The 13,103-nt window shown below is 35.0% G+C and overlaps 2 protein-coding genes across 2 annotated transcripts; one reads left to right on the top strand and one right to left on the bottom strand.

Annotated features, from left to right (window-relative positions):
* The first annotated feature begins 327 nt into the window (after positions 1 to 327).
* Positions 328 to 6,199, top strand: LOC141612160 (uncharacterized). The gene is made up of 7 exons (XM_074430879.1): positions 328 to 882; positions 3,635 to 3,673; positions 3,819 to 3,889; positions 4,360 to 4,424; positions 4,551 to 4,640; positions 4,745 to 4,837; positions 5,484 to 6,199. Exons 1-7 carry the CDS (start codon positions 476 to 478, stop codon positions 5,919 to 5,921), a joined length of 1,203 nt encoding a protein of 400 aa, XP_074286980.1. The 5' UTR covers positions 328 to 475; the 3' UTR covers positions 5,922 to 6,199.
* Positions 6,200 to 11,676: 5,477 nt separating this feature from the next.
* LOC141614491 (lachrymatory-factor synthase-like) lies at positions 11,677 to 12,168 on the bottom strand. Its single transcript, XM_074433237.1, has one exon. It carries the CDS (start codon positions 12,166 to 12,168, stop codon positions 11,677 to 11,679), a length of 492 nt encoding a protein of 163 aa, XP_074289338.1.
* Positions 12,169 to 13,103: the final 935 nt, after the last annotated feature.

The following is a 13,103-nucleotide window of genomic DNA, read 5'->3' as shown; positions in this document are numbered from 1 at the left end:
AAATTTAATTCTATTTTTGAAGCGGTTTTGAAACGGTTTTTAATAAAATACGAAATTCGAGAAGAAATAATATACAAACAACTTTTTGCTTATTTATTATTCAAGGGCAAAAAAGTAATTTTTAGGGGCGACATGAGTAAAGTTAGGGGCGATCTTTAGCAAACCCGATTTAATTTTGGTAAAAGAAAAGGAAAACCCCTTTGTGAGGTTTGACAGCACGATTTGATCAATCTCTTACTCAATAATCCCAGTTAATTTACGCGGTAAAAGCAACCCCCCAAATTGGACCAAAACCTAATTTAATAACCCCCAATTCCCAACTAAATTACGTAATTCCCAAGTCAATAATCACAGTTTTCCCAAATAACGACAAAACAATCATCTTTGTCGTATTTGTGTTTAAATAAACAACCATTTCCTTCATTCCCTTCTCTCTGCTCTCCCTTTCTTCTCCGTTCATCAAAACTCCATAAAAATGGCGGAGGAGCTGACGTCAGGAGCAAGCAACAGAATTATCCCATTATTCAAACGAGTCAAAACAATCACACCTTCATATCAACTCATCAAACAAACCCTAATTTTAATCTACACCTCTTTTCTATGTTTTCTCCTCCTCATTGTCTCCCGCTCTCGCCGTTCTGTGGCGGTAGATGCGGCGCCGCCGGTGAACAAGAAGCGAAGGTGGGCGGCGGTGGAGGAGGAGGACACGCGCCGTCGTCGAGCGTTGGCGGAAGCTGTTCAAATGGTGGTGGATAGAGAAGATGAGGAGGATGATGATAATGGTGGTGGTGGATGTTGTGAATGGAGGACGTCATTGTTTTTTGGTGTTCGTGGAAATGCATTGTTTTCTCGTTCCTGGTTTCCGATTTCTGATCATCTCAAGTATGATTTACTGATTTATTTTGATCCAATATTTCGTTTTTGTTAATACTCATTTTTCCGTCTTCCTTATTTGGGTGTCTCAGTTATTTGTTTACGTTATTTTCTAGTTGAAGGAAAATTGGCCCGGACGGAGAGAGTATTTTGGTTGGGTTTTAATGTTTTATGCATTTGGAAGTGCAATTTTTTTAATTTTGATAAAATAAATTGCAATTGATGATTTATATTTGATCATTTTGTTGAAGAGCGATTCGGCCCCTGAGTTTGATTTTACTTTTATAGAAATTGTGTTATGTAAGATACAAGTCCGTTCCCTCCATAATTCATTTTTCCGTTCTGTTGATTTGGAACCGTCTTTTGAACCTTTGGATCATTTATTTCTAAAAAAAATGCCAATTTTTTTGGTTATAGGGGTTTTGGTGAGTCATAGTATGCAATTGGCTAGACTGTAACTGTGAATTGAGAAAGTTTTGGTATAGCTTCCGGAATTTTGTGGGTTTCCGAATAGAAAATTTGGGTTCTTTTAGCTTGTTCAAATGAAGTTTCGTGTGGGAATTGTGCAAGTATATGGATAGCTCTGTCTGGTGGTTGGTTGCTCGGAACTTTGGGGTTTACATGACATTGATTTTGTTAGTTGAGAATTGAGATAATTGGTTATGGGGTGGATAATTGTTCTTGTATTTGGTTACGTGGTTGAGATTTTGTTAGTTGAGTTTTCTATTGTTTATTCATCATAAAGTCTTTAGCTTGATTGTGTGGTACCCCTGGTGGTGGGGAAAATGATGGCAGAATTCTGAAGAAACCAATTTTGAATTTGTTTCAGGTTCAAAGAATGTCATCGTCTATTCAAAAATAAATATAAATGTCATGGTCGGAACAACTATTCATTTAGGTTTTGGTTTCCCGAGGTTTTTATAAGAAGTTACGCTTGTATCCTCAGTCATCACTTTTAAATTAGCAGAAAATTTCACGGTCTTCAAGATGAGACTGACCACTACTTAAAATGGCAGCTTATGACTTCAATGAACTGTCTTGGATAAGTGGCTAGTTAACTGAAATGGACGCGGAAGGTTTTAGAGTTGCATGTAAACAGTATGCCAAATTATAATCAATGTATCATAGAAGTTTTGTCGATCCTACATACAATGACCAAAGGGGTTGAGTATGTTCTGTTTTGTAGAATCGGAACCTTTATGCATTATGCAGTATGCACTAGGCAGGTGAAATCTGAGCTTGTTATGGTTGAACGAAAATAGGATATTCCATGTCATTTAATTTTCCAGCTTAAATAGCACAAGACAAGGAAGATAGAATTTGAGGATGAATGAATTGCTTTCGTTGACAAACTATTAATGTAGGTCATCTTAAATTAATTTGCTGATACTGCTGGATGTGGCTACACCTAACAAGGATTGAAGTTTTACGTGTACGGTCATGTTCTCTGTGGTTGACTTGCCACATCTAGTCTTGAGGATGGCATCATTTTGTTGGCCTTGGGTAGCTAGAAGTTAGGACTGCTTTTAGCTGAGGAGTAAATATTTCTTTTCAGTTTTCATTGTAGTTGGCTGCCTATTAAAATAAATACCACTAATGCTAAATGCAGCTCTAAGTGTAGATTGCGAAAGAATAGGACCGCTCACTCCGGTGAAAGGCATGTCTTGTTAATCTTAATGAAAGACATTTTGGGACGATCCTTCTTTTAATGATCTTAAAGATAAAATCCAGCTAAAACCCAGTACTTAACCATATTGAGAAATGGTTTACTTGTTCCGTCTACAACCAGAAGCCTAAGCCGTCAAATCTGTGCAAGTATCTGGTACCGCGAATCAGATGGTCCCATGACTTCTAGTCTTCTACTCCCTCCGTACCATACAAATGGTAACGTGGTAAAAAATGGGGTTTTTAAGAAAAGAGGGTAAAAAGAAGGGGTAAAGAGGGAAGAAAATAGGTGGATTATATAATTGTGGGTTTAATTGTGAGTTAGTAGATAGGGTATGTAGTGGCATTTTATGTAAATATCAAATGGGTATAAGGATAATTTGGTAATGTTGTGAGCCAAATAAGGAATGTTACCATTGGTGTGGTACGGCCGTATTAGGTAAGTGTTACCATTGGTCTTGTACGGAGGGAGTATATAGTTATAAAAAATAGTGGTTTGTTCATAGTGATTATTTTATATTACGCCTGTTCCCATACCATAACAAAGTTTGACCCTAAGTACATTTTAAATGTGGTCACTCAGGCCCTTACTCTGGTGACTGATGTATTTGACTTGGGAACTGATTGCAGTGTTCAACTCTGAATAGAATTTTTTTTTGTTAGTTTAGCCTAGAGCCCTTGGCTAAGTGTGTAACCTTTGGTGGACAACTGAGCCTGTGGCAAATTTGTTATGTGTTATGTTTGACGTGTGTTTGCAGGAGAATTAGAGTAATAGAGGCTGGTTACCAATATTTGTTTTAACACTCTTTAATTTCTAGTATTATATTTGATATTTGTAGTATCTAGTTTAGACCCTCTTTGCTATTTGTGAAATTGTGAGCCTTGTATATGGTTTCTAATCTAGCTGTCCCTGAAGGGAACTAGAGATGTCATTTTACCGACCTGTGTTTCTCATTACTAATTCCATTGTACTACTACAATTTAATCATTGTGATTTCAGCGTAGTGCATGCACCTTTTTAACAGCAGCATCAAAGTCCCTAAGGAAAATAAGTAAATAACTTCATTGTCTTTTTTTTTTTTTGGAAATTTTCCAGGGGGATCATCATAATTATTCACGGGCTTAATGAGCATGGGTAAGTGTAAGATAGCCTCCAAGACTCTCATGTATTTCGCTTTCATACATGTCATCAATTATGCTCTGAAGTCTGAACTTCTAAACTGCTTAACATTTGTCCAAGTTTTGTTAAATATCATAACCTTGTCTTCATTGCTTTTCAGTGGTAGATATTCTCATTTTGCAAGACAGTTGACCTCTCGCAACTTCGGGGTGTATGCTATGGACTGGACAGGTACGTGTTTCACTCCCACTTTTAACTGCTTGTGTTTAATGTTATTGTCTAGAACTTAAAGTAGTGATGTCAATTCTATGTGGTTTGAGTGGTTTTCAGTTTGCTGTATCTTGTTCAATTCCAATTTTTTTTCCTGCCTTAAACATTTCTTTCTTCTAAAGCATGCCTAACCCTGTCGCCAACTAGCTACGGAGATATTTTCACTACTGTTAAGTGACCAAGTTTCAAATGTGAATTGGGTAATCTCACAAGTATTCTGCCTGTTGAATTTTCAAAAAAATTATTTTTTTTTTCCGAGATAAATGTTTGATTCCTGCGTCATGCTCTTCTTTGGCCGTTGCTTCTAGCACGTTGGGTTGGCATACTTATACTTGAGTGTTTGTCCCATTGCATTTATATATCTTTGTTTTAAATTTTATGCATGTGATGAACTGATGTACACATTGATTGTTTTTTTTCTTGTGTTGTAGGCCATGGTGGCAGTGACGGGCTCCATGGGTTTGTTCCCTCACTTGATCATGTTGTAGCAGATACTGTAAGTTCAGTTAAACTTTCTCTCTTGTGCTCTTGTGATTTAGGTGTATGCATACATGGTCTGTATGTTACATTATAGAGTTGTCCAAAAATATCTGACACTAAGTTCTCTGGTTGTCATTATCAGGCAGCTTTTTTAGAGAAAGTAAAACTTGATCATCCTGGCATACCATGCTTTCTTTTTGGCCACTCCACTGGTGGAGCCGTGGTTTTGAAGGTGACCCATCTTTCTCTTGTTAATTTTCTTTAGAGTTCGCATTATGGAGCTGCTGAGGTTGTTTATTGACTAATCACATCCCATGCAAATTCCATTATGTGCAGGCTGCTTCATATCCCCACATTGAACGAATTATTGAAGGAGTCATATTAACGTCACCAGCCTTGCGTGTTACACCAGCACATCCTGTAGTTGGGGTAAGTTCATCCTTTAATCATATGATGTCTTTAAATCATATAGGTCGTTTTCTTTGCTTCAAGGAACTTGGCTTCTGTAGTGTGCTTGAATTATTTTTTAAATTTTTTTTTCTGTGGAGGAATATCACCTATTTTAATCAAGTGACAACGTCCCTGAACCAATGAATCATGATAAAGAATGTCTGAATGACTGAATATCACATCTTTTTCTGGGATTTAAAATGGACCCATTAGTGATTGAATGACTGAATGGCTGCTAAAGCTAGCTGAAACTTTATTATTCTTAACCCGCGCTTGCCGTTGTATGCTTTGTCAAATCATGGGCCATCCGGTGTCATGTCCTGTATGCTTTGGTAGGGCTCAAAGACAAACTTGATTCTTATTCTGTATATTGATTGATTTTAGACCATATGCTTAACAAATAGAGTAGTTATTTAGATAGACAATCTTAAAACTTGCTGAATATTACACCCGACACTTTGATATGGGTATGCCACTTGGAGATCTCGTTTTATGCCAAAACATGGAGGAAGTAATATTTGTTAGTTGTATGTGCCACGATCTCAATACATGAGATATTCTATTCTATTAGGAGATTAACTACACGGGAAAAGATGAGATTCTTACTGTCTTTCTGTATCTGTAGTTTGTAGCGCCTATATTCTCCATGGTTGTGCCTAGGTTCCAGTTTAAAGGTGCCAACAAAAGAGGGATTGCAGTCTCACGAGATCCAGCCCAACTTGTTGCCAAATACTCGGACCCATTGGTTTATACGGGCCCCATAAGAGTACGAACGGGGCACGAGATCCTACGCATTACATCCTATTTGACAAGGAACTACAAAAAAGTGACTGTGCCATTCTTTGTCCTGCACGGAACTGCAGATCGGGTGACCGACCCCGTTGCTTCTCGGGATCTCTACAATGAAGCACCTTCCACGTTTAAAGATATAAAACTGTACGAGGGGTTCTTGCACGACCTTCTTTTCGAACCAGAGCGGGAAGAGATTGGTGAGGACATCATCGACTGGATGGAGAAGCGATTAGCAGCTTCACCCTTGCACTCGGGGAAAATAGCTTATTAAGGCCAAACTCAACTTAAAAGTCGAGCCGTGTTTTGGTGTCATCCCAAGAGGGTAAAGAAAATGAGGGAGGTGTCGGGAATTGGTTATGTTTTCTATATCTATAGAAAGGGAGGCAACTAACTGCAAATAGTATAAGAGGTACATCCAGATGAATGGAAAGGCTTTTTGTAGGTTGTGGCCTGGCTGCAGATGTAGAAATGTTAATATTGGAAACTTTACCTTGAATATGCATACATTAAAGCTATTGTTTTTGTGATATCAAATCTTTTATATTTTAATTCGTTTTCTTTAGATTAGATTAGGTTCATAATTATCTCTTCATAGAGTAGTACTGTTGCAATGCTTAAAGTTGGTGTTTAAAAAAGTGGGTTTTGAATCTGCCAAGCGGAGAGGCGAACGTCTCTACTAATCTTCTTTAACTCCATCTCGAAGCGAAACTGTCATTCTTAGGTGGAGCGAGTCTCTTATGGATCAATTTTACAAGTTTTATTAGATGACGGAGAAAAGTTACAAGTGTCATTTACAGTGATCAAGTGGTAGTCACTACGCCCCACACGCTTTGTCCTACTTTCGCGGCTTTCTTTCCCTTTTTGGCAAGTTTGTGCTTTGTAAAAGAATTCGAGTTCTTAAACCGTGCATCAAGAAGCCTGATACAGGTTCAGTCACTCCCTATAAGAAGAATAGAAAAAGACAAAAAGTTTGCGGGCTGGTACCCTAACTACCGTGGTAGACTCCACCAAAAGTGATGTTTTGCATTTATCTCCTTTGACCTTTAACAAGCCTATTGACCATGATCTGCTTGTTGAGGAAGCTACTTCAAGCTTATCTTGGGAGCTCGTCAATAACGAGGCTTTATGCGGTCCATCTGGTGGTAATTCACATCGACCTCCATATTTCATCTTCACATCATCGAAGTCGAAGGTTGCTTAAGTGTTTAATGCTAGAAGACAATTAACAATAATTCAAAGCCGAAGAAAAGAATCTCCAAGACACAATGTTTATATCTACCCAGGTAAATTTCCACGTTCACGTGACGCGAGTGTGTCTTGTTGCAGGTACTTTCCTAAAGCTTAATTACCGAAGAAAAGAAAAGAAACGACATCCTCAATTTTTATGTTCCTCCACCCCTAATTTAAGTTTAAGTTCTTGTATCAATAATGTAGGATTGACACCGGACCTATCGAGTCCTAGGTGCTTGCTCTATGTAAAACACTTTTTTTCCCAGCTGCCAAAAAATAAAAAAAAAAGAATGTCATTGCCCTACCAAATACCAATCCTAATTCTTTTGTTAAATTATTCAACTAGACCAGTTAAATTGGTCGGAAAGGTCAGGTCCCGAGTTATGTTATATAAGTCGGTCAGAACAATGTTCTAGTTAAATATGGTTCAGTCAAACGTGGGGCTGACTTATACGGGTTACTTGAAGTAGGGCATTCACCTTAATTGATACCTTGTAATCGTATTAGGTAACCTCACAAAAATTCAAAAAAAATAGCTAGAAATTTCGAAATGTTCGAATGTCAGTGGGAGTGAGTGCCCTGCTAGGAATGGTGGAGCCAGAATTTCGCGTTAGGAAGGCGAAAAATTTCAACGGGGGCAAACGTGAAATTTCATAAGATAAATTTGAATTTTTTTTCGAAAATTTAACTAAAAACTTGGGATTTTTCCATTTTCAGCGGAGGCGACCGCCCATGCTAGCCCCCCCTCGCTCCATTTTCAGCGGAGCCAGGATTTTAAGGCAGTGGGGGCAAAAGGGTAATATTATAAGGGAGTCTCGAAAAAATTCGATAATTTTAACTAAAAATTTCGAAATTTTCAAATTTCAGCTGGGCGATCGCCCCTACTAGTCCCCCCTCGCTCCACCACTGCTAGCCGCCCCACTACCACCACTGTTAACGGGCCGACTCACTTGAGCAAAATGGGAAGTTTATAATTTCGTAAATACCAATATCGATTACTCCATAAAAAATAAATTGGTTACGTACACTCATTCTCTGAAATGCTCCGTATTTCCTTACCACTAAGATTTCTTTTACGTACGGACTATTAACTAGCAATTGGTCTCCCTTGTGACGGGTTACCATTTGTGGCGGATAATTTGTGAGTAAAAATGGTAATAAAATGGGTTAGTGGAGAAAGGGGACCACATGAATAGTGTTGCAGAGAGAGAAAAAGTGGGTACTTTGTGAGGTAAAATGGTATCCGTCACTCCAAAGTGACGGATATTGCATGTCACAAATGAGAATTTGTGATTAACTAGTGTAGACAAAGACTTGGCGTTGTGTTTTATTAATACTCCGTATATGCGTATTTAAAATTACAGTGAAATAAAATTTATAATACATTAATGTCATTTGGTATATGTTGATGTTAATATGTTATATGAAAATTTGTTTGGTGTTTGTGAAATTCTGTGAGCCATCAAAAGGAATAAATGCTAAAGTGAAACATCGTGATCGAGCACCGCACATTTTAAATAATAGAAAGATGGCACCTATTTCTGCAGATTTGTGGGAATCTTAAGATTGATTATATTCTTCATTAATGTCTAGTTTTTACTCCTCCGCACCATATAAATGGTAACGCGGTGAAAAATGAGGCTTTTAAGAAAAAAAGGTAAAAGAAGGGGTAAAGAGGGAAGAAAATAGGTGGGGTATCTAATTGTGGATTTAATTATGAATTTGTAAGTGGGGTGGGTATGTAGTGACATTTTATGTAAATATCAAATGGGTATAAGGATAATTTGGTAATGTTGTAGGTCAAATAAGAAATGTTACCATTTGTATGGTACGACTGTATTAAGTAAGTGTTAACATTGATATTAAATAACCCAAGTTTTTGCAGACGTCTTATAATACGTCTTCATCACTGTAAATGATTTTATATGCAAATTTGGAACAACTGAATGCGTGAAGTGACTACGCATAAGAAGCTAAGTGATTTCACTTCAGCTCTGAAAAAAATGATGTGAATTCATGAGCTAGAAATAATTTGGCAAAAATATATCCTTATAAAATTTTGTAAATAAGTACTCCCTCCGTTATTTTATATATGTTATTCTCACATTTCGAGACACTCATTTCCCTCTTCAATATCTCTCAAAATATATAAGTTAATAATATGAAATGTATACTCTTTTGAAAGCAAATTTTATGACGAATCTAATGATATAATTTTCATAATTTTTTCTAGAGTATATTTTTAGATAATTAAAAGTCAAAGGCTTACCTCGTAAAAAGAAAACGTCATATATAAAATAATGGAGGGAGTATTTTTTTTTTTTTGGTTTTTCTACAATGTACCATTCTATTTATTCGAATTCTACGTTGTACCTCTTGTTTTTCAAAAATATCAGTGGTACCCCTAAGGCCTGAACTCAATGAAAATATCTTAAAATACCCAAAATGCTCTAATTCGCCTCTTTTAAATGTTTACTTTATGCATTTCGATTGATTTTTTTATCAATAATTTGTCATGACATCCCCCTACTACTAAGAGAATAAAAATTCTCTTAGTTTTCCCGCCTAAAGAAACTTCTTCTTAATTGGGCCTATTTCTTTGGATACTACTAACACAACAAGATCTGATGGATTGTAAATTGTGGACCTTATACGTAGCCCACTTATTTTATCTCATCTATCAAAGTAAAAGTTATTTTAGCCAATACTTTTCGACTCTACATGTCATATTATAAGCTAGATGAGTGAACTTGATTTCGTATAAATTTAAATTTATATTATATTTATATTTTACCCCTTTTTTAAGAAATCATCGGTTATTTATTATGTAAATTTTTGTCTTAGTAATATGGACTATTTTTTTAAGGATGTAAAAACACTTATGTATTTTCTATTAAAAATAAAAAAGTGAAAACATTATTTTAATAATTCGTAAATCGTATTTTCGACGCGAGGAATAGTTTTTACTGCTTTTCGTTTTAAGGTCAATACGCATTTTAATAAAGTTATACAACTAACTTAACAATTATACTATAAATGTCATAAATTAGTTGCATGTAACGATATAAAATTATTGTGTTATTTTTAATAGTAAAAAAATAACTTGAGTTAAAATGTCTTCTTATGGTAGTAAACTTTTTTTTTAACCTCTTATTAATATTATATGTAGATTATAACATTAAATTAAAAGTATACTACATTTATGCAAATAATTTAATTGATGATATCTCTTTATAAAATAAATCTAAAAAGTACCGTGCTATAGCACGGGAACTACACTAGTTAACATAAATATCATTACTCTGGGTAAACATAAGTTCTTTACAAAATTTAACTGTTTAAAAACTTGATTTTTAGTAATTTGGGTATTTTTAAAAACATTTTACTAAGTTTAGGGGTACCATGAATGTTATCAAAAATCTATGGATACCAAGTAGAATTCGAAAAAATACGTGGATATAAATAAAGAAGATTTTAAGCTATTTGCTTAACCATTGGAGCACTCTACATGAAATAGTTTAAATTGAGCTAGTAGTTTTTTGGAGCTAGTAGCTCAAATTTACCCAAAACAGATATATACCAATAAAATATATGTATTGGGGTCCATTTAAACACCAATTCTAATAGCTTAACTATTGGGGGATCGGGAGTTTGTAGCTTAAAAATGTTGTAGCTTAAAAATCTAATTTGAAAAGTTAAGCTAATTACGTTGTTGCTAACCATTATAGATGCTATTAGAGTGTAGTAAACTTAACGTGATTTCTGCATTTACTTTCTAACTTGAAATGCAAAATCTCATTGTCAACTATTAAACCCTTACAAGTTTTTTAGTCTGGTTGAATATTACAAGTTGCCTAAAACTTTAGATTCAATTCTCTCTATAAACAAAACGTTAAATTGAATAGTTGACTTAATTAGAACAAGAATAAAATACATTGTTTCTTTGTCATAGTGACATGGACAACATTGGTATTGTCGTATTCGTAATGATCAACTTTCAACTCTTTATGCTTTTTGTCTTTTGATCGGATACATTCCAATAGTCTCAACTATAACATTTGCAACTTACTCATCATAATGAAAGGATGCCGTGGCGAAGTCAAGATTTTTCATTAGGCGAAAAAATTTCCAGCAAAGACGAACGAATAATACCATGAAGTAAAACTATTTACTTATTATTTTGATATAAAAAGACTATTTACTGTTTTCATTTTCTTCCCCTACATTTTGAAATATTTATCATTTTCTTTCAATAAAAAGAAGGATTTTCTCAATATTTATTTATATAAATAATAAAAATAATAACAATTATAAGAGTAATATGATATTATGACTTAAAGTCTTACATTGAGTATTATTTCTATAATTTTAGCAAAACGAAATAGATTAAAGTATATTATTTGACATGGAAAATAAGGTTTTGAGTTGAAAATAATTAAGTGTGAGCTGTTCTAACTCGAGTTACTTCATTCCCACTAATTCCTAAAATTTGTCTAAATAAATACTTTGTATGAAACGTCCAGCAAGGAGGAGTAGACGAGTAGTAAACATCAACCAGGTTTTGAAAGTTCTCTAATAAACATTTTAAGACAATATCAACCACATGCATACATATGTCATATAATAATGGCTAATTTCGAGATTAAATCTCAAACCGATATTTAATACTTTCATTGTCCCAATTATTTATTTTTCTTTTTATTTTTTGTAAGCATATTTTAATCAAAGACAAACAAATGATTGAGACGGATGGAGTATCGTGCTTATATAGTTAATGCAAAGTCATGCATATATAATCATGCATATTGAACCAAAGATTCTTCCATTCTTTTAGCCATAACTTGAGCAAGAGAACCAATGAAACCAACCAAACCTTCCAAAGTAAACCCATCAACAGGATCAGCTACAAAAGACCACACAATCCTACATCCACAAACCCCACCATCTTCATCGTCGACTCGTTCCAATCGGACCGTTGCAACGTAGCTCTTAAACCCTGCGTTATTATCAACAATCTCATAAGAAAAACACATGTTTGAAGAGTCAATCATAAGGAGTTTCTCTTTAGCCCATTGTTCGTCTTCACTTGGGAACTCCTTGTTACCGCAATACCGGATCATACCTACTTCATTTGGTACACCTTCAACTAAGTAACATGTTTTAACATGTGGGAACCATTTGTTTAAGGAACAAAAGTCTGAGATTAATGGCCATATTTCTTTTGGACTTATGTTTTGTATTTCTACTCTTGTTTCTCCTTCCCATTTTCTTATGTTTTGTTCTCCCATTTTTTTTAGAATTTCAAGGGAGTTTTTTTCTAAAGTGATTTATGTTGGGGAGATGACTATGGGGAGGTAGGTTGGGTTGGGTGTCCTTTTATATTGTTCAACTTAAAGTTGTTAGAATATCGATCCGGATCGTAGGATTGTAGGTTGTATAATAAGCTAGATCGTAGGACAATACCTTATAAAATATGAAAAATGAAGTCGATTGTCTTAGGATTGTTATAAATATTACTCCCCTTCAGTCAATTGTTGTTCTTTGATTTTAGGCTTTTTAGCACAAAGACCAAGGAGATAGGAGGGGGCTAATTACTAAATGACAAGTGGAACAAATTGAGTGTCAATGATCAAATTTGCTCATTAAGTTCATTCTTAAAATAGAAAGAACAACAAATGACTGAGACACCCAAAAATAAAAAAAGGACAACAAATGACCAGGACAGTGGGAGTAATTAAGAAAGTCGTGACTATAAATATTCGGATATTGAATAACTATCCACCTATTACTATAGATGAGTAGATTATTGTTCTAAATTTCTAATGGTAAGATGGTATAAAAATCGTATGAGATTTGTTTATGAGGTGTTTTCAATTGTGAAGCTGAGTTGGCCAAGGAATAAAGGATGTTGGGTATGCTTTTATGATGTTCAACTAAGATAAAGGACCACGAAAGAATGGTAGATGAGAAATACATGGTAATTGACAAGCTGAAAGTTGTATGTCCACCAAATTAAATTTATACTCCCTCCGTACCAGTAACACTTACTATAAACGGACATATCACACCAAAGGTAACATTCCTTATTTAAGCCACAACATTACCAAGTTATCCTTATAACCATTTGATATTTACACAAAATGCCATTACATACTCCACCTACCAAACCACAATTAAACCCACAATTACATACCCCACCTCTTTTTTCCCTCTTTACCCTTAC

This window comes from Silene latifolia, chromosome 11 (assembly GCF_048544455.1).
Source record: "Silene latifolia isolate original U9 population chromosome 11, ASM4854445v1, whole genome shotgun sequence".
In the NCBI taxonomy this organism is placed as follows: Eukaryota; Viridiplantae; Streptophyta; class Magnoliopsida; order Caryophyllales; family Caryophyllaceae; genus Silene; species Silene latifolia.
Note: the sequence above shows the minus strand (reverse complement) of the source record. Positions and strands in the feature narration are given on the sequence as shown.